Raw genomic sequence first — 22,828 nt, forward strand, 5'->3', positions numbered from 1 at the left:
ACACTGAACACTAGTTACAGAGTCTTCACTTTTATTCTTCAGGCAGTAACAAGACAGCATCTTTATATTTCACTTATCTTTTTCACTTGAATTTTTAATTTTTTTTTTGTTTGTTTGAGAGAGAGAAAGGGTGGGAGCACAAGGCAGGTGGGGGTAAGGGCAAAGGAGAGGGAGAGAGAGAATCTTGAGCAGACTTCCCGCTAAGGGTAAAGCCCAATGTGAGGCTCAATCCAGGAGCCTGAGCCTGAGCCGAAATCAAGAGTCGGCTGCTTACCTGACTACACAGGTGGATTTTTTAAAGCTATGTTTTATTTGGATTTTTAATGTAGTATTTTCTCATTGGCTTCTTTCCTCACCAAACCTTGTATCTTGGTAGCTTCTTTACCATTTTATTATCAGATCGTTCTGAGCATGGCGAAGGAAGCTTCACAGAACAGAAGCAATATACCTTGTTTCAAGTCTTCCCAGAGTACGGTTCCCTGATGGGTAACAAAACTTGTTAGTATGCAAATACCCAGGACCCAACCAAGACCTACTAAATCAGAACCTTTGGAGATGGAGCCAAACCATCTGTTTTAACAAAGCTCTCCAGGTGATTCTGATGCACATCCAAGATAAGAACAAATGGCTTAGTGACTTAGAGGTGGGGTCTGGAGTCAGAGAATCAGAGTTCAGACACCAGTTCCACCATTTATACTCCATGGGTGCCCTTGAGCAAAGTTCCTTCGCCTTCTGGTTCCAAATTTCTTATTTCATAAAGCGTGTGACAGGAGATAGGGGCATTATACAAGATATTGATATTGATATTACATAAAATATAATAATATGATATGATAGGAAGTTAGGTAAGATATTGATACTGATATTACATAAGATTTAAGATACCGTATACTACCCAGTAAGATCTCTTTAAGTATAAATTGTTAATTACAAAGTAGAAACTTAATTGCCCCCAATTTTTCTCTATATGCTTTCATAGATAGAAGAATATGAATAATGTGATACAAGCTATGACAAACCAAATAATTCAAAGTTACTATGTATACATAATCCACAAGAAAAATCTGCTCAGAAAAAAATGCCTGTTGAGAACTGCTCAGACCAGTTTTTCTTCTGTCATTTTCTGTGAAGCATTGAGCACATGCTTTTAAATATCATTAGCAAGCCTATGCCCTCATCCCTTATAAGTAGATATAATTTTTATATCAGTTAGAAATCTGTTAGGACAAATCTTCAAAGATGATACCCTCAGTCTCTACTCCTCCACCTCCCACCACACACACACAAACATACGCACAGAAGTTAAAGGCTGCTTTATCTATTATGGAAAGAAAGATTCTCAATCAAGACAGCTATCTGGCAGCCAACAAAGCACCTCATTAATGGGCTTTCTGAATTTTACATCCTTTCCTGTCTTTTGGTGAAGACAGATTTTTCCCATGCAGCTGAGCAATTTGCAGAGTAAAATGCACTAGATTTGGGGAAACTGAAATAGCATTTCAGAACTTTACCTTACCAGGTGTAAGAAAACATACACTACAGGCTAATACATGCAAAACATGCATTAAGAACATAGTGGTATTATTTTGCTGAACACTAGCTACCTAGTTCCTATGAACTAACACTATCTGGTGTATTTCTTGCTCCTAGCAGAGACCAGCATGGAATCCCTAGTCAGTAATGGCATCACAGGATAGGATAGATGAGATCCACACAATCATTCAGAAACCCAGGCTGATGGAGCCTGCCATCTTCCAGATGCTTTATAAGGTTTCTGTAGTCACCCTTAATGTGGATGTACAGCTGAAAGTGTAGACAAAAGGGAAGGAAAAGTAGACAAACATGTTTTATAACCACCGTAGCCAGAAGTAACACACGGCATTTCTGTCCATCTTCCACATGGTGAGAACAGGCCAAGCAGTCTACCGAGTTCATGGGAGATGTGAAAGCAGTCTCTGGCTGGATGTTGGGTCAGCATGCACTGGTCGACTTTTGAGGTTATCATAGGCCACTTGGATAAATATGATGGATGAAATGATGTCCCCAGGCAGGCCACCACTGGCCAGCAACAGCTCTATCCTGAGGAAGCCATCATCAAAAATATTCACTACATAGAGGTCTCTGCCACAAGAATAGAACTGTTTTATATATATTCTGTTTTTAAAAATTAAACCTCAGGGGAGCCTAGGTGGCTCAGGTTAAGTATCTGCCTTCATCTCAGGTCATGATCTCAGGGTCCTGGCATCAAGCCCTACATCGGGCTCTCTTCTTGCAAGAGCCTTCTTCTCCCTCTCCCTTTACCTGTTGCTCTTCTCTGTCTTTGTCTCTCTCTCTGTCAAATAAATAAATAAAATCTTTAAAAAAATAAAATAAAAATTGATTCTCAAATCTATAAAAGGACAACGGTAAATACATTAAGGGTAATGTAACAGACCAAGATTTGCATGAGAAGCACAGCCTGAAATTTTTGTTGGTTTTATGAAAACACATTGTTTATGGGTAATGGTGACTCAAAAGGTATTATTCCAGAAATTTGTCTTTGATGAAAATCTAAGATTTACAAACATAGGACTTAGGAATAGAGACTTAAAATAAGATTTGTTCAACCCTTCAGTATACTGGTGAGGACATCAAAGCCCCAGAGAATTGAGGTGACAAGCCAAAAATATAATTTTAGGCAGTAAAAAATGTCTCATCTTTCACTTCCCTTATGCCATCAGGTATAAGGTCATCAAAAGGAGAAATCAAAAAAAAAAAAAAAAAACAACCAACCAGATTTTGGCTTCTAAAACTTTAGACTTTATCTAGAGTTGATCACACAAGGAGCCAGAAAACAAACAAACAAACAAACAAAACAGGAGAAATAAATACAGGGGAAAAACAGATGATAATACATTGACTTTCCACTCCATGCAGAGTGAGTCTCAGGATCCACACAGCTCAGGGGTCAGCCCCTCATTGGGTGTGCCTCAGTGATGCTAGGCCCTCCTGTGAGAAAATATCTTCCTTCCAGAAGTCCAAACCACTGACTTCTAATGAAATCTGCCTAATTTTTCTCTGTGTCTTTCAAGATTTCCAGATCATTATTACCCAATTCAGGAAATTCTATAAACCTCAACCCCAAAAAGAAATCTTCGGTCTTTGACCACCTAGGTCCCACAGCCTAAGGTAGCAGACTTTCCTCTAAAGCATGCCATGAATTATAATTGTGTGAAGTCAATAAACCCAATTCCAAAGTTTCCAAAAAATATTACTACTTTGAAGACCATTTCATCTCAAGGAAGAAAAAAATGTAAATGTGATATGTGTATGATGGATTAGATTTTTCCAAAGAATATTTATTTGATATTTTTCTCCCACATAGATTATATACTGTTGTGATCTTTTTTTTCTCTTTTTTTTAATTTATTTTTTATTTTCAGCATAACAGTATTCATTATTTTTGCACCACACCCATTGCTCCATGCAATCCGTGCCCTCTAGAATACCCACCACCTGGTACCCTGACCTTCCACCCCCCACCCCTTCAAAACCCTCAGATTGTTTTTCAGAGTCCATAGTCTCTCATGGTTCACCTCCCCTTCCAATTTCCCCCAACTCCCTTCTCCTCTCTATCTCCCCATGTCCTCCATGCTATTTGTTATGCTCCACAAATAAGTGAAACCATATGATAATTGACTCTCTCTGCTTGACTTATTTCACTCAGCATAATCTCTTCCAGTCCCACCCATGTTGCTACAAAAGTTGGGTATTCGTCCTTTCTGATGGAGGCATAATACTCCATAGTGTATATGGACCACATCTTCCTTATCCATTCGTCCATTGAAGGGCATCTTGGTTCTTTCCACAGTTTGGCGACTGTGGCCATTGCTGCTATAAACATTGGGGTACAGATGGCCCTTCTTTTCACTACATCTGTATCTTTGGGGTAAATACCCAGTAGTGCAATGGCAGGGTCATAGGGAAGTTCTATTTTTAATTTCTTGAGGAATCACACTGTTCTCCAAAGAGGCTGCACCAACTTGCATTCCCACCAACAGTGTAAGAGGGTTCCCCTTTCTCCACATCCCCTCCAACACATGTTGTTTCCTGTCTTGCTAATTTTGGCCATTCTAACTGGTATAAGGTGATATCTCAATGTGGTTTTAATTTGAATCTCCCTGGTGGCTAGTGATGATGAGCATTTTTTCATGTGTCTGATAGCCATTTGTATGTCTTCATTGGAGAAGTGTCTGTTCATATCTTCTGCCCATTTTTTGATATAATTGTCTGTTTTGTGTGTGTGGAGTTTGAGGAGTTCTTTATAGATCCTGTATATCAACCTATTGTCTGTATTGTCATTTGCAAATATCTTCTCCCATTCCGTGGGTTGTGATCTTAAAGATTTCACATAGCTTAGCAAAGAAAATTATTTCATATTTTTTTATTTAATAACTTATTTTATATATCTTTTATAAATATATTCCAGAAATTTTTAACCTTTGTGATATGGAGCTATAATAACTACTGAGTTAATTTCACTGAAGGTGAAGATTAAAGGTTCTAACCTTGAAATTGCTTTGGCAGCTATGTTTCTTGAACGGGGAGAGGGGGATTTTCAGCTTGAACCCATACCAGAAAGTTATCCTCTCTTCTTTTTTTTTTTTTTTTTTAAGATTTTATTTATTTATTTATTTGAAAGAGAGAAAGAGCATGAGCAGGGGCGAAAGGGCAGAGGGAGAAGGAGAAGCAGATCCCTGCTAGTCAGGGAGCCCGACACTGGGCTTGATCTTAGGGCTCCAGGATCATGACCAGAGCCAAGGCAGACGCTTAACTGACTCAGAGCTTAAACACCCTCACCTTGCAAGGCAAGTAACAGCTACCAGGTGCAGAGCATGAAATTGGAGAAGAAAAACATCTGACAGTGCGAAGTCAGCCTCCATAGCAGGGAACCTGAGGCAGATGTTCAGCATATCTTAGTGAAGAAAAGCAAATAAATGAGAAACATATTATGAAAAAAAACTACTTAAAGCAAAACTGGGGTGGTCTGCTTATTACATTGTCTCATTTATAAAACCCTTCTTAATTCTTTACCCTGTTTTATTTTTTCACTGGTTATGATTCTTTTGCCACCAATAAAATGGCAGCTCCATGAAAGCAGAGACCCTGTCAGATTTGTTCACTTCTATATCCCTAGTCTCTACAGCAGTGCCTGGATCATAGTGGAAGCTCAATATTTGTGGAAAAAATAAATAAATCTCCAGAGCAAACTCACATGTTACACATGAAAGAGGATGCTAAGACTCTGGCAATCCAAAGGAAACAGGAATTCAGATAGACCTGAATAGAACTAACAGCCTCTTAACAGCCTCTTAACAGCCTATTATTTCTCTTCTGCCTGAATTGAGGAAGCATATTTTTTTTGAAGATTTTATTTATTTATTTGAGAGAGAGAGAGAGAGAGAGCATGAGAGAAGAGAGGTCAGCAGGAGTAGCAGACACCCCGCTGAGCAAGGAGCCCAGTGTGAGACTCGATCCCAGGACTCCAGGATCATGACCTGAGCTGAAGGCAGGTGGTTAACAAACTGAGCCACCCAGGCACCGGAGGAAACATATTTTTTTTTTTTTTTTTTTTGGAGGAAGCATATTTTAAAACCCGTTCCATGATGAGCAACAAACTTGTGGTATATCATTAACATCAAGATTAGCATTTGCTGTGTGAATGCTGAGTAGCTCAAGTTGACAGTCTAGAAAAATGAATATTGCTTTCAATTCTGTTATGGTTTTAAGTGATCATAATTAATTATAAAGTTGTTTTCATAACGTTTTGAGTATTGTTCTAGGTTTTTCTGTAGATAGATATCTAGACTTCAGAGACTAAACAGCACAGTGTTTTAGGAGAAGACCAAAGACCTGCACTACTTTAAATGATTTACACAGGGAGCACCTGGGTGGCTCAGTTGGTTAAGCAGCCAGCTCTTGATTTCCACTCAGGTCATGATCTCAGAGTCCTAGGATCAATCCTTACACCAGGCTCCGTGCTCAGTCGAGAGCCTGCCTGAGGATTCTCTTTCCTTCTACCTCTGCCCCTCCCCTTGCTCTCTCTCCTTCCCGCTCCCTATAAGTAAGTAAGTAAGTAAGTAAGTAAATAAATAAATAAATAAATAAATAAATAAATGGTTTAAGAGAAGGGATTATAACTCAGAGATTATGTTCACTCAGATAGTCTCGGCTTCAAATTTGGAAATACTCACATTTGGAAATACTGTGAAGATCACCATATTTATTTGCCATGTGTCTTTGGCTAATTTCTATGACATCTTTGAGTCTCAGTTTTTTTCATCTGGAAGGTGGGTAATATTATCCCACAGGGTTTTCAGTATGTTTAACATAATGTAGATAAAGTGCTTACTTCAGTGCATGACACATTATTAGAGCTTTACAATGGGTAGCCATTATCATGAAATTCTCTAAGAATTGCCAGACCAAAGGATACTCTACATCATTAACATGAAAATGGAAAAACTGTGAAACACACATTATATCAAGTCATTGGAATGCAGTATTCTTTTGGATATTTGGATCTGACATTTCCGAGTATTCAGAGAAAGGGTTCTGCATTTAATCTTTACAGATTACAATCTTGGCTCTAACTCTTCCTTAGTTCAGTGTTATAAAATCTTGGAAGGTCAGCTTCCTAAATCACACTAATTGAGCTGCCACTTTCATGTGTGTTAAAACTTTATAAAAGTTCTCATTATTTTACTTTCTCATACAAGTTTAAAGTATAAATCAGAAAATAGATAATGTCCCAAAAGGTATTAAAACAATGGCAAAAATTAAATGTTAATACATGGAGTTAAGATTAAGTTAAGATTTTTCCCTTTGCTCACTTGTTTCTTAAATTCCACATATGAGTGAAATCATATGCTATTTCTTTTTCTCTGACTCATTTCACTTGGCATGATACTCCCTAGCTCTATTCATATCATAGCAAATGGCAAGATTTCATTTTCTTTATGACTGAATAATATTTCACTGTATATTTATATATGTCACACCTTCTTTATCCATTCATCAAAAGGGAGAGTGAAAAAAAACAAGAATCAGACTCCTTACTATAGAGAACAAACTGATGGTTACCAGAGGGGAATTGGGTGGAGGGTTAAATGAAATCCGTGATGGGGACTAAGGAGTGCACTTATCATGATGAGCACCAGGTAATGTATGGAAGTGTTGAATCACTATATTGACAGCTGAAATTAATATAAAGTTGAATGTTAACTAACAGGAATTAAAATAAAAACAAAACAAAAGATGAGGTTAAGATTAATAAAACAGTCGGGGCACCTGGGTGGCTCAGTTAAGCCTCTGCCTTCAGCTCAGGTCTTGAGCTCAGGGTCCTAGGATGAGCCCCACATCCATCCGGCTCTTTGCTCAGCAGGGAGCCTGCTTCCCCCTCACCCTCTGCCTTCCTCTCTCCCTACTTGTGAATCCTCTCTCTCTGTCAAATAAATAAATAAATGAAAAGGTTAGTAAAATACTCAGAGCTCATCTACTATCATGGATCCTAGATCTCTGTCTCTCCAGAGAGCCACATACCATGCCCACTCTGTCTCTTGACCTTACTTCTGCATGGCCTGGATAATGCTGTTATGCCTGGGGGTCAGATGGCCCAGTTTTTTTTTAGGAATGCAGAGACTTTGATATCTAAGATAGAAATCTAATATCAAAATATCTTGGATGAGACTATTCTAACATACTAATAGCAGTATTTTATATAAGTCCACCGCTTTTGATTCATAATAGACTTTATAAAACATAAGGATAAGAAACATTAAATGAATAAATTCATTTATTAATAATTTCACTTACTCATTAATATAGATCTATTTCAGTAGAGATTAATATACATATGGTTAAAACAGAAAAAGATATGTAGAAAATACTTGCACAGTGATGCTATTTTGCCAATCAATTATTTTTCAGGAATCATCTTATGTTCTGAGACTCTTCTTTTCAATCACAGTGAATCTAAATCTCTTCCCTTCATCTTTTGGGTGTCAGGATTTGTCACCCTTCCCATAAACAAAATTGATTCTAGGAAGAGAAAAAAAAAAAAAAAACACTAGGAATTTCTGGAGAAAAAAATTGACAATAATTAGTCTTTCTGAATATTTTAACAGATCATTTAGTATTTTTTTGGTATAAGATAAATAAGCAACATCTAACAACAAAACCTTCTCCTTTGCCTAAAATACATAATTATATCATTATTAATCATTTTCTGGTAATTTATGAAGTAAATTAACACCGATAATAGCTTGTCATGGAAAATGTATTAGCCCTGTTTTTCATATAGGAAGGCAAAAAATAAAGAGGTAGAGAGGTGTTCTAAATATAGAGACTCAGGCAAACATAGCATAATGAAAGGGTGGTGAAAATTATAAATTAAAGACATTAGCAGTCATCGTTTTATACCTGTAACAGAAGCCCTTAGGGTTGAGTGAAACCCTCAGATGCACTCCTTCAGCTCTAAAGCTAAGCTTATTGCAAATGACAATATTTTCTACTGCTAGTGCTTTCACATGCTCACTGCTGTGATATTGTATACAGCAGAAATGTAAATACCTGAATCCAGTCATTTTGTGTTTGCCAGTGAAAAGGAACTAAGAACAAGAGGACAAAACAGAAATTAAAAAGGTGTCAAAATCCAGGCACCTTTCTTTTCAACTAGGGTAAGAGAAGTGGCTAGAATGAATCAATGCCAAGTGTTGCCTTGATTTTTATGTTCCTTACAGATATATGTAATAAGTGTGTATTTCCAAAGTGATAAAATAAATAATACATTATATGTTTATTTTTAAAAAGTGATACAATTTACAGAATTTTAAAGCTATGAAAATTATACTGAAATGTGTTTGAAAGAATTATTAGAGTCCCTTTTCATTAACTCCTTACTGTTCAGTCCAAAGACAGATACTCAGAAGAGCCAATAACAAGGAAATAGACATAATCTCCAGATTTTTTCTTTTTATGATTATAATCAATAATACTTTGCCTCAAAAATCTCAAAATAATTCCCAAGAAAAAGAAAACAAATTCTCCTGTTTTTCAGATAGTTGGAGACCCATAAAATAACTTTCCCAGGATGTATATTGCATTTTATCACAATAGGAATCAGCAATGACTGTTGTCTATAATGCTAAGGCATTAAAATGCTTATTGAAAATGTTTGGGAATTTTTTTTTAAGATTTTATTTATTATTTATCTGACAGACCGAGATCACAGATAGGCAGAGAGGCAGGCAGAGAGAGAGGAAGGGAAGCAGGCTCCCTGCTGAGCAGAGAGCCTGATGTGGGGATTGATCCCAGGACCCCAGGATCATGACCTGAGCCAAAGGCAGGGACTTTAACCCACTGAGCCACCCAGGTGCCCCATGTTTGGAAAAATTTTTAAGTGACTTCTATGGAAACTAACCTCATAATTGAAGACAATAGTTTAAAATTTTAAACATTCAGAAGTGTAGGACATTGCATAGAAGCCATTTGTTCCAGCCTTTTCAATCTGCTTCTTTGACCAAGGAGTACCATGTTTTGAATGGAGTCATTTTGCAGTCAATAATGTACTCTCCACTAAACTGGATGGATTAGTGAACTCTCCCTGGACATAACAGTAATGGATAGAGAGGCAGGCTGAAGCAGAAATCATTATTGTTTCCACTTTTCTCTACATTCCCCCTTCTCAAGGAGGTGTCCTCCATACTTAACCAATGTATATATACAACCTCTCCATCAGATAGAAGCAAATTTTACTTTCTAATATTAAAATACACTAGCATAACCAAAACCAATAGCTCAGAAGAAAGATTTCTTAATGGATATCCTGCAGCCTGCTTCTTCTTTCAACCCAAAACCATAAAGAGTTTAAACACTATTTTTTTTAATATGTGTGGAGTATTGTCAGTTTCAGAATCATGATTCATTTTCTGAGAAATGGCACATTTCATATAGTATCTTTCACAATTTAATTTGAAAGTCTCCAACACTGGCCCAGCCCCTCAGCTTAAAAGAAGAAAAAATGTTCTTCATTTCCTTGGAAGTTCTGCTTAGTAAAAGCTTTGGATAAATATACTGAAATATAAAACTAATGTGGTAGAAAAATACAAATAATATTTGGATTTGGCCCAAGAGGACTGGTTAACTACAAGAAAATTTTAAATATGATAAAAATTGATTATAATAAATCAAAATCATTGATCCTCTTAACTTCAGTAATCATTAAATGAATTTATTTTACATAAAACATTAAGCCACTTAGTAGTTTGCTATGCTATGCTAAGGCACCATTTTTGTCAATCGCAAAGATTTCCTCAGTTCATTTGTGAGAAAAAAATAAATAAATCACTGAATGTGTATTGTCTTAAGATAATGGCCCATTCTACATTTTATATGGCAACAACTTACAGTCCCAATAAATGAGTAGCCATTCATTTTAAACAATACTTTAAGGGTATGACCCTAGTTTAGAAAGTCTCATTATAATAAAGATCATGAGATAGTGGAAATTATCATTAAGGTCTGATAGTTAAGCATTATCACAGATAAATAAATGGATTATTTGGGAATTAGAATTTTCACTGCTGTTTAACTGGTAGCAATTAGATAGTCTTGGTCATCAACTTGGTAAATAGAGTCAACCTACATTATTCTAAATGCCATTATTTCCTTGTGCATTGAGGTCCAATGCAGCTTCATTTATTTCTATGTTCCATATTCGATAATTACATACTAATTGTAAGAAATGAGATATCCAAAGGTTAAGGATGTATAGATCAAATGACACACTTAGAATATCCTTTAACATGGACTCATGCACCGTGGGAATTGAAGTTGCGTTGATGCAATCTCAGCAAGTCTAAAACTATCTCATTGTTTCCAAGACGAAACATTCAGAAGGATAACTCAGCATTGGCTCCATGGAGCCTAAAAAGAGAGACTGGTATATCCTTCAGGGGCCAAAAACACCAGTACCATTAGCTAATCAAACAGATTCAGACCTAAAATTAACTATGCTTCTTCTCCATGTAACCCAACTTATTTAGAGAAACTACTCCATTTTCCTTCTTTCCTCCATGTATTCAATCACTCCCTCATTTATAGTTATTGATTTATTCCTAATGAATGCTACATGCCAGGAATAGTGTTACAGACTTCACATATTCTTTTATTTAACTCTAGGCAATGAGTACTAATATTATGTTTAAACAGGAGGTGGAGAAAATGTGGCTTAGGAAGTATCATTGACTTGTCTTACAACTAGTTGCTAACAGAGCTAGGACTTGACCCCAGTCTGACCCCCAAGATCACACTGTCAGTCTCTAGGGATGCTGATATCGTGTGCAGAGCACGTGGCCAAATACTCCACATGTTGCCTTTGTTTCAAATGCAGTCCAGTCCACACCTACCTCTACCTTTTGTGGCTAACTCTATCATCTTTCACCAACTGCCCTCACTGGAGATTTGTAATTGTATTTGACCTCTCTCTCCCACTCAGAGCCCATAGCTAGTCACTTATTCTTTTGGAATCTACCTCTGAAACCTTCACAACTGTGCAACTCCCATTTTCCATTCCTCTTGTAGCATCACAGAGAGCAGACTTCTGAGACAAACAGGTCCTATTTCTACTTGGCCACTTTCCAGCTGTATGACCTTAGACAAATTATATAACTTCTTTCTGAGCTTCTGTGTTATTATTGGTCAAATAGTTAACCTCTTGGAATGGCGTTAGCTTTAGAGATAGGTACTTAAAACTGCTAGCATACGATAATAGCGGTTTTGACAGCTACTATTACCACTGCCTTATTTTAGGCCCCATCACCTCTTAAAATACAATGCGTGGTGTAAAAGAGGCATTCACCAAATAACCACTGAAAGAATAAATTGAAAAATAGCAATAAGATTCAACACATTGAAAGGAGAAATTATCTCAGATACATAGATTACAAATAGTGACTAGAACGAGGTCTCTTTGACTTAAGCAGTTCTCCCAGAGAATTTTAGAAAAGGTACCTGTTGGGTTATTCTTCACAATAAACAGAAATGGATGATTTGCTATAAATTGGTTGTGAGCCAGACTCATGATCACAGGGATGTTCATGCCTATGAAATAGAGACAGTAGTTATTTAGACGAGCACATTAAAGGATGAGGAAAGAAAATAGATCCATAATACTTTTTGTAGACAGGAAAAGTCATTTCATTTGATGAGCTAACATGTAGAAAAATAACCATTTTCAAAATACAGAGAAATCTGAAATAAATTTAAAAATCAAAGAGCAGAAAAACAAATATTGGATTATTCATGGAATAATTCTAATGCCCTATCTATGCTCAATGAAGAAGAAAGTCAGATACTAGATTCAATTTACTGAAAGCAGCTGAAAAATTTCTTCTTTTAAACAGTAATTTTATGCTTACATTTTATTTACATTATATGATTTATTCTTGAAATGTTTCAACTCTTAATTCCCATCCGGATATATTTGCACTTCATTTTTATTCTTCAGGCTTGTGGTAATCACATCTGAGTTCAAATTTATTTTTTTTAACTTTTCCAAAATTATTCTGTGGGTTCAGAGCTTTTAGGATTTGTGCTGTGAATGATTATGGGATTTTTACTATGTGATTAGAAGAGATTTGCTGCCATGATAATTATTTATTATAATAATTTATATCATGTGGCTCCATTGTAGCATTTGCCAACATTTAGAGTGGATAAACTTAAATGGTTGGGTTTTTTTATTCTTTTTAAGTTAAATATTTCTACACTTAATTCAGATGTTTCCTTTACCAATAACGTGATGATTTTGTAAAATTTTTTCAGACTCGTGAAAAATCATTTTTAAAAATTGAAACAGGAGTGATCAGAACTGAAAAATAATAGTAGAGAAGGAAAAATAATCTTCTACTCAGTTTGTGACTGGGGTATGAAAATTAAACTGACAAAAGATAGATTAACAGAAGAAATTATTTATTCTATATCCCCAAAGGAGCTCCACAGAAAGGAAGTAAATATCCTCCCAAAATGTTAGGCTTGAGAGTTTATCTACCATTTTTTTTCTTAATTTTTACTGTGTTATCTTAGTCACCATACAGTACATCATTAGCTTTTGATGCAGTGTTCCAAGATTCATTGTTTATGCTCATCAACCAGTGCTCCATGTAATATGTGCCCTCCTTAATACCCATCACGGGGCCAACCCATCTCCCCATACCCCTCCCCTCTAAAATCCTCAATTTGTCTCTCAAGTCCACAGTCTCATGGTTCATCTCCCCCTCTGATTTCCCTTTTTTTTTTTTTTAAAGATTTTATTTATTTATTTGACAGAGATAGATCACAAGTAGGTAGAGAGGCAGGCAGAGAGAGAAAGAAAGGAGGAAGCAGGCTCCCTGCTGAGCAGAGAGCCCAAAGCGGGATGGGACTCGATCCCAGGACCCTGAGATCATGACCTGAGCCGAAGGCAGAGTCTTAACCCACTGAGCCACCCAGGTACCCCTCTGATTTCCCTTTTAACAAAGGGTAATAAATTGTGGAGAAGTGACTAGACCAAAAAAGGGGCAATAAATTGTGGGAAGGTAAATATATGGGAAAAAGATGGTATAAGAGCGTTATTTAATAAGCTTTGTTATGCAGACTCATTTCATTGCCAATTTTCATTCTTGTGATAAAGATTATTCTCATTTTCATATGGAGAGAGGAGGAGAGACACCTTCACAAGGGGGATTTATGCCCCGCTTATACTTTAGGCAGATCAAGGGAGAGTAGAGAACTCTTTTTTTTTTCCTGTGCTCTTTCTCCATTTTCTTTCAAGAGTTGTTTCTATCAAAACAACCTTTCAGACAAAGTGGCTTATTTGGGGGTGGCGTATTCTGATCACCTTCAGAATCAAGCATAACCTTCATAATATAAAATGTATGGCACTCTCCTTCCTGCAGTATCAGGGCTACAATGCCCAAATTATCAGTGAGTATAGACTTATGTCTGAATTGATGAGAGAATACAAAGGACCATAGCCAGTATGGTTCCCATCCTCACTTGGGTGAACACTTGAGATTTTTTGTTCTTGAGCATCCACTGAGCAGATGCCTGAAAGTCAAAATACGCACACTGAAAACTTTTGATGTGTGATACATCAGGGTCACTGCTGATCCCTTAATGATTGTTTCACCCTCTGAGAGAACTCTAGACTTAAATTAGAGGCAGTGGGTGATAATAGAAAGAGCTCTGAACCTGGAGTCAGAACCTGATGAGAGTACAAACTCAGCTGTCAATTAGTAGTATGACCCTAGGCAAAGCACTTCATGTCATGGACTCTTTCTTCACTAATATAATGAGAAAATCAGATGATGATCTCTGGGGCGCCTGGGTGGCTCAGTGGGTTGGGCTGCTGCCTTCGGCTCGGGTCATGATCTCAGGGTCCTGGGATCGAGTCCCGCATCGGGCTCTCTGCTCAGCTGGGAGCCTGCTTCCTCCTCTCTCTCTCTGCCTGCCTCTCTGCCTACTTGTGATCTCTCTCTGTCAAATAAATAAATAAAATCTTTAAAAAAAAATTTTTATAAGAACTCTTATGTAAAAGCAGCAGGAAAATTTGTCTACTTAGGCCAACAACTTCATCCAATGCAACTTTTTAATTTCTCTAAGATTGAAACAGCCCATGTTCTCCAATCTACGTTCCTTGAGCACAATAACACCAAGTACTTCAGGAGATGACAGAATGGTAGCAAGAGTCCAGTGTGACCCATCCACATGTCAAAAATCATTGGCACCACACAGTATTACAAATTTATTAAGAAATTAATAACATGGATATACATTTATAGAAATTTATCAGTAAGAAAGCATGCCTGTATTTTACATATTGGCTAAAATCACAAAAGTCTGAAGAATTAAAATAGACTTATGAGACATTCATTAAAGTTGCTTTTGCATTTCTAATTAAATTTTCTCCAATTATTTTTTGAGCATTAGTTGTATGCATCCTCAACAGTATTCAAAACGCCATTTATTCAAGGAAAGCTATCATAAAGGTGTGGTTCGTGAACTGTAACGTGTTCACAAATCACCTAGAGACCTTGGAAAACACAGCTTCTGATTAAGTACGCCTGGATTTGGGCCTGAGGGCTGGCATTTCTAACAAGCTCCCAAGTGATGCTGCTGCCACTGATCTACACACAACACTTGACTTACAGTAGCAAGGATGGGCCGCAAGGCACCATAAAGAACTGGCTCTCAACCTTGGATGTATACCGAAATCACTTAGAGAAATGAAAGAAAATGATAGAGCCTGGAATTCACCACCAGAGATACTAATTTAATTCATTTACTAATTTAATTTTGGGGGATAGACTGGACATAGGATTATATGAAGCTTTCCAGGTGATTCTAATGGGCAGCTAACTTTGAGAGCCACAGGCATATAGATAATGACAAAAACCGTATTAGAAAAGTAGGGACCTACCTGGTGTAATAGAAGAAGGAAATTAATACAATTACCTAAGACTAAGAATTCCTGAATAATAATGACTTCATGTTTAAGCACAAAGTTTCCTCCCCAGATCCTATCTCCTGACTGGTAGGTAAATGCAATTCAAAATGCAATTTGCAAATAAGCCAATATTAGTAGATAGGCCTCAGCTCCTAACAAATCCCTTCCCTGGCCTTTTTGATTAAGCAGCAGATGCAGAGATGCAAAAAATAACTTATGCAACCAGTTTCTCTTTTCTTCCTATAGTGTCCTGGACAGAAAGAAGGAAACAGGAGATCAGAGTCATGCGGAAACACCAATGCCCTAAGGATGCACATTTTCCCCCAGTCCTTCCTCTTGGTTGGTTGTGAAACCATTTGTCCTACCAGTTGATGTTGCAGCTTCACTGCCATCTTCATTTATCTCAAAAAAAACATACTGCATGACTTGGGAAACAAACACTTCAGCTGAATCTGTTGGAAAATAGGAAAGTATATTTAAGGATCAGAACTCAGAGCCATTACTTACTACATTACTTATTACAGAGCCATGTCAATTACATTTTCAAATGAACAAAGAATAGGAAAAAAACAGTAACAACAAATTCTTCCCAAGTTCGTTAATTTGCTAGAGGTAGAAGGTAGTTTATCTCTTGTAGAAATGATACAGATACCTATAGAGAGAGATCAAGTCCAGCCCAGATACAAAGGCAAAGATAGAAGGGGATAAGCCTCAAATCAGGTATCCCACTAAGTGAAATATTTGCACAGACAGAAGGTTTAGCCCCCCCCCTTTGCTATGGTCTACAGACAAGATGAAAAAGGCTTTACAGATTTGAATTAATCCCACCCTATGTATTCAACCTCAAAGCCAACTTGCCTTTCAAATTCTGTATTCAGTTTTGATCTGACTTTAAAACAAAATTTACTTTCTTTCAAGACTGGTGAGGCTATGAAAGTCTAAAGAGCTTTTGTGTCATCTGTTACAAAATCACTTCAGAGCTATACTTTAAAACCTGTCAAATTTCTCAGTGTAAGATAGAGTCTTACAACATTCTGTTCCGGTGTGGATACAAGCTGAGCGAACACACCGTTCTTCTCCCCTTGGTGGAAGTGCTGTATGTGTGAAGAATTTCTGATCTTGTGACCTGCGGGGATAGTCCCCTTGAGAAGGGGGAAGTGAAGCCACAAGTTCAGAAGCCATCAGCCATTCCTGCTGTGTCAGGACCACTCAGATCTGACAGTGTGCTTCAAAGAGACAATGGAAATATGGTCACGGGTTCAGTGGTGGCCAGAAAGTAGAGGAAGGATGGTAGGCCTGGAAACTTGAAGAGAAAGGAGAAAAAGGAGCTTTGTTTCTCTTGGGAGGGAAATCTGATGTGACCACGCAGACTCTACCAAAACCAGCAGATTTATAAGGATTCAGGAAGCAGCTTCTACAGTAGAGGGAAACCAGCCCTGGCAGCTCACAGAAAAGTAAAGAAAGCCCTTCAGGCAAGATAAAGAGAAGCATGAAAGCGATATTGGCATAAAAAAAAAAAAAAAATGGCTTCCTAAAAATAAACTCCAAAATGCTTATGATCACTTTATTTGGGCCCCTGAATACCTCTTATCCATATCTACTACCTTCCTCTCCCCATTTAGTAGCTCCAGCTCAAGGTCAAGTTTCAAGGCCTTAACCCTAACCTTTCTTCTGCTTAAAACCCACTTTCCCAGAACTCTCCCTGACTGGCTCCATTGTTCTTTAAGTCTCAACAAAAATGTTACTTCCCAGCCCAGTCTTCTTTTCCCACCCTATCTAATTCTGCCTGTATCTGACCTAATCACCATTTATTCCATGATGTTCTTTTAATTTACAGCATCCATCACCTCACGATTAAATTAACTAATTGCTTATTAAGTACTCATCAGCAGATGAAAACTTCACTAAAAGCAGAACTTTGTCCACTTTTTGCATCCCTACAAAACTGCTTGGCATGTAATTGGCTTTTAATAAATATTTGTCAAACAAATAAATCATGGGTATGAATATGTCCAGGGACAGAAACAAGTATGGTGGAGAAGAGGGGGCATGCACATCTTGAAATGCAACAGAATGGTCTGTAACAAGATGAGGCAAGTAAGCATGTTCTTTCCCGAGGACCACCTAGAGTAAGACAGGATTCACATATGGAACCCAGAGCAGCTGACCTAGAGACCCATACCAAGACAAGAGTGAAGAACAAAAAGCTTGTTGGGGTATAATGGAGAATTACACCCAGTTTAACACTGATACCAGATCAAGTGACTCCATGGTTATCATGCTGAGCCTCTGGTCTCTTGTATCCTGTCTTACCATGAAGAGGACGTGATCTTGGGAAAAGAATAGGACTTGAGAGCTAATAGACCAGAACAAGGAATCTACTAGACTCCATAAAGTCACTGATTTCCTCAGGTTTGTAATAGTTTTTCTCCTTTTTTCTATGAAAATTCCAAGTATGACTCTGCTAAGAGGGCAGGAAACTTTCTATACTTTTGCTAGAAGATGTCCAAGTAACTATTAATATGCCATTGGTTTTTTTTTAATATCTACTATTTATGTAGTACCTATTATGTGCCAGACATAGAACCAGGTGACTTACATACCTTCTTTCATTTATTTTCACCACCATGATTTATTATCTCATTTAACAAATTAGAAAGTTGAGGCTCAGAGAGCTTAAATATTTTACTAAAGGTAACACAAAAAGTAATAGCAATGTGAAGTCAAATATTCATCTCCAAGTTTCCATAAGTAACAGTCTGAAAACATTTCATTCAAAGCTTGTGAATTACATGAATGTAAGGTAGTAGCTCCTGTGTAAATATCCCACAGCCCTACTGTTGGACTGGTTCACAGTACCTTTTAGAGAATGTTTACTGCATTAGTGATAAGTAGGGATAGCAGGGAATTTGCTGTTCTAATGATCAGATGTGGTGCCAGTGAGGGCCCTGGCTATTTTATTTCCAGCAGAAAAATAGAACCAAAGCAGTTAAAGCAACTCAAATAGGCAACTCAGAGAAAGAACAGAAAAGGCTAGACATTTGTTTTTTGCTGTTTCAAGTTATTCTCTTGCACAAATTCTCTTATAAAGCATTTTGGAGGTATTTTATGATAAATCTGCCTACAAAAGGAGACTTCTAAGGAGATTTTATAGAAGTCACCAATTGCTGGGGATTTGTAGAGCAAGTGGCCGTTGGAAACATCTGATGTATAGCAAGTAAGCTTCTGAAGGCTAGAAAGAAGGCTAACAGGAAGACATGCTTGAAAAATAAGTTGGTTGATTTTAGGTTGCCGAGATGGTTGTGTTCCAGCACACACGCAGATAGCACGCTGTTGCAGTATTTAACGTTGACTGCCTCTTTCCTGATGCTGATGAAATTGTCAGAGAAGTCAGAGCTCTCTGTCAGGGTGCGAACAGAAGCTAAATCATGTGTGAAGGTAATAATGAACATCTGTCACCAGTGTATCCCACCCACCTCCTCCACCAGGAAAGCTCATTCATTCTATTCATTTACCCACATAATTGATGAGTGAATAAATTAATGACTACTTCTCCAAAGACCAGACACTTATATAGGAATACACAATATTTCCATGTTATGATATAAAACCCTATCAGACAGACAGGCTTGTATTTCTATGCCTTTTTTTTTTTTAATAAAACAGAAGACTGAATTTAAAAGGGGGTAAAAACTTGGGACAAATTGGCCCTCTTCGTCCATCTTTTTTCTCTTTAGTTAGATATTTTTGAACTAGTGGGTACTGCCAAGACAAGAGAAAATAAAAGACTCTCTTGGGCTTTGTTGTGTGAGTGAGCATCTTAGGCATGTGCAGTTTCCCAGGTGTGAGTTAGCATAAAAGCTCCATCTCCTCAGATGCGTTGTTAGTCTCAAAGCTAAATCTGCAAGCTGTGGCATTACAATTTCTACATTGTGTTCATCATCTAGCAGCTTGTGGATGCCTATTTCATGGGCTCCAACATTACCAAATTAACATTTGCAAATTGGTGTATAAGAGTTTTATTAGCTCCGAGTAGATGAGAGCCTCAAAGTTGTAATTCCCATTATTCAGTTAAGGAAATCCAAGCAGGGCTGAAATAAAAGTCCGTACAATACTTTACCTACATAGTTTTATTACAATCATGGTGAGAAGGCTTATCTAACATTCTAAAATGCTCTCTGACTTTCATTAAGGAAAATGGTTTAAATGCAAAATAAAGTGCTTGTTTACAGACAGCTCAACATGACATTTAGCCACTGGGTTTGTATGTATTTTCTGGGGCTGAACGCTCTTTCAGATCACTCAGTGAACAGAGTTACTAAGAAAACATATTAACATAATAATATAAGAATTATTTATCACACTACCTGTTATTCCAGAAAGGTCACAGCCAACACTAAATATCTCAGTTATATTCAAAGAATACAGAGCTTCTTTGAAGTCTAATTTTTGTTCTACTTTAAATCTGTTAAAAAAAAATGAAGAGGAAAATTCTTGAAAAATTATATACATTTGCTACCAAAATGTTTTCTACAAAATAGATGATTTGGAAGAAATTATAATGTGAAACCTTTTGTTTTCATTATCCCAATTACATTTCCTCATATATATAATACCATTTTCCCCCAGGTCCCCTGGCTGTTCTGAAGTTACTAATAGCTTGCTTCCCAGATAAATGGTTGGTGGCAAGAAAATACTATATATTTTTTTGAAGGTATAATTATCTAATAAAACAGGGTGAGAGTTCTAAGTTTTCAACTGCTTGGCTCCTTCCCTAGAAAAGTAAAGTTTCCCTCCAGCAACTGTATATACTCTGTTTTTCACACCATCAAAGATGGTTCCTGACATACATCCAAAATACTATGGAAGGGAAAAGGAGCCAACAGCCCTTGGAGAAGAGTTTTGGCTACTGAAGTACAGAGAGACATTAATAATCTATTATTCTTCCCCTGTCACAGCTGATGTGACTTCCTTTAATTTATGAACATACCTAGTATCTTCTCAATAGGTCCTGTAAATGGTATAAAAGACAGAAAGAAAACTAAATTTCTTTAAATAAAATAAAAGATAAAAATTATAGGAGGGAAAAAGATTGCTGGCCACTACTTCCCTTTGCAGGGCCTTAAGGTAGGACTCTAGCTTCCACTAAAATCTTTAAACTTCAATTTACCTGACTTGAAGACTCTAACCAGAGAATCTCAGAGTCTCACAGGCTGATCTATGACTCCAAGTTAACAGAATACTGAATCTGTTTACCATTTCACTAAAAAGGAAGGGAAAAAAAAAGAAAGAAAAAGCTAGTGCTTACTGACTTTATAGATGCCAGAAGCATTCATATGCATTTTAAAACCAGGTTGGAAACTTAAGAAAAGAGCAAGGAGTTCTGTATATTTCTTTCATCAGTGATATTCCGGACAAGTCCTGCCTAAGGAACTCAGTCTGTGAACTGAAGAGCATTTGCCCCTGTGCTCTCCAGACAAGGCTGATCAAGGACAGGACCCTTGCTTAGCTAATAGCTAGGTCCATACCCAGGGCTATAAATCAGCTTGAGTATTAAGTCCAATTAGATCACTGTTTTAGTTGCCAAATACTGAGCAAGCTTTTTAATTATAATTGTTCAAAAAAATGAACATGTTATGGCAGAAATTTACTGGACCTGAATTTTATCTTGGTAATATATTACATACTTTCAGAAAATATTTACTTATTCAGAGCCCTGAGGAGGGACACAACATGGGCATTAAAATCTACTGATGATGAAAATAGCTTGTGTTATGCCACTGTTTTCAACTTCTTTCTTTTCACTTTCAGCTAAAAAAGATAATGCAGCCGGATGGTTTTGAAATCTTTCCATTTTTTCCCTGTTTTTATTACCACACTCTTTTTAACAACTAAATGGAGTGTAGGCATCTGAAAGGTGGAAAATAAATGTTCTAGTTCACCTAAAAATTGGCTATTTTTAGCATAATAGTTTTAGGATAATGACAAGAATACTGCAAGACTTATTACAACTTTTAATAATGCCTAATTATCAGTGGAGAGTCATTTAAACTAAGCTAAGTCCTGCTCATAATATAGTCCAATGAAACCTACAGCAATAGAAACTCATTCAACCATTTAATAAAAGTATAATCTACAGCCAATTTCTAATTATCCATAATTACTGGAGTCATGAATAGCCAGGTGTGAAGCAGTACTTCCATGTGTTAGACATTTAATACAGATTACAGTTTTTAATCTTCACAAAAACCTGAGGAAGTTAGCATTAGTCCCATTAATTAAGAAAGTAGAAGATTGAGGAGGTCGATTTCCAGGCTTACGTTCAAAACAGGAGACAAAGTTGGTATTGAAATTTAGGTCCATTCCAACTCAAAGTTAATATGCTAACCCACATTGCCTTCTAATAAAAATATAATTTGAAATCATAATCTCAATCTATATATATATAGTGTTAATCATGTGCTTCATTCAAATTTTGTGAGACTTAATATTCATTTTAGATGTGGATCATTTCCACTTTCCCTTGACCTTCATCTAAAATTTTTTGAAGAATACATCTAAAGATGAAAGAATAAGCAGCAAAAAGACTGAATAGACAATTAGGTAAGTATAAAATGAATGTTTTAGCATTTGTAAACAGTATCTAACATCAGTTTACTGCCATATGGAAACATTGGTTTAAAGGGGTTTCACACAGGTAACGGGTGCAGAAAATGAAGAAAACAATTCAGAATTCCCATTTTAAGATGGAGCCACTCCTGGTCTGTAGGCCTTATTGTAGATTAGTGTAGCCCATTCTTTTGTTTATACCCAAGACTCTTACTTATAGATATAAAGTCTTGGATGGATCTCCTTTGGGGCCCCTATCAATCCTGGTTTTGATTCAGTGGGCTTGAGTCATCCTTGGAATGTTCAGGTTTCGAGCCAACCAAACCAAATCTAAGATCTGCTGATGAGGATAAAAATGTAACACAACCTCTGACAGTGGTGGACCTAGACTATTATATAAGTACAGGTTAGTTTTGGGTCGCTTTCTGACCAATTACCTAGAGTGTATTTGTGTGTACGTATCTGGGTTTGTGTCTTATGTGTGTCTATGTATGAAAGACTCTGTTAGCCTCAAGAGTTGAACTAAAAATGCTTTCTGTCCCATAGGAGCATATCTGGACACTGTTTAATGTAAACCTGATTCCAATTTGTATCAGTGTCCGATAGGTTAAAGTAAGCAAACATTTTGCAATCACTAGTGCAGCTGGTCATGACATTTGTATTCTCATATTCGGCTTCACTTACCCTGCGATC

At 37.0% G+C, this 22,828-nt stretch overlaps 1 protein-coding gene across 1 annotated transcript in view; it reads right to left on the reverse strand.

Annotated features, from left to right (window-relative positions):
• Positions 1-7,953: 7,953 nt before the first annotated feature.
• Positions 7,954-22,828, reverse strand: part of SERPINI2 (serpin family I member 2) — a 36,363-nt gene continuing 21,488 nt past the window's right edge. Inside the window, exons 6-9 of the mRNA XM_044255100.1 lie at positions 19,894-19,991; positions 15,892-15,978; positions 12,052-12,141; positions 7,954-8,079 (exon numbers count right to left, since the gene is read on the reverse strand). Of these exons, the coding sequence (XP_044111035.1) occupies positions 8,003-8,079; positions 12,052-12,141; positions 15,892-15,978; positions 19,894-19,991 (352 nt within the window). The 3' untranslated portion in view covers positions 7,954-8,002. The remainder of the gene's footprint in view (positions 8,080-12,051; positions 12,142-15,891; positions 15,979-19,893; positions 19,992-22,828) is intronic.

Source organism: Neovison vison, chromosome 6 (genome assembly GCF_020171115.1).
Source record: "Neovison vison isolate M4711 chromosome 6, ASM_NN_V1, whole genome shotgun sequence".
NCBI lineage: Eukaryota > Metazoa > Chordata > Mammalia > Carnivora > Mustelidae > Neogale > Neogale vison.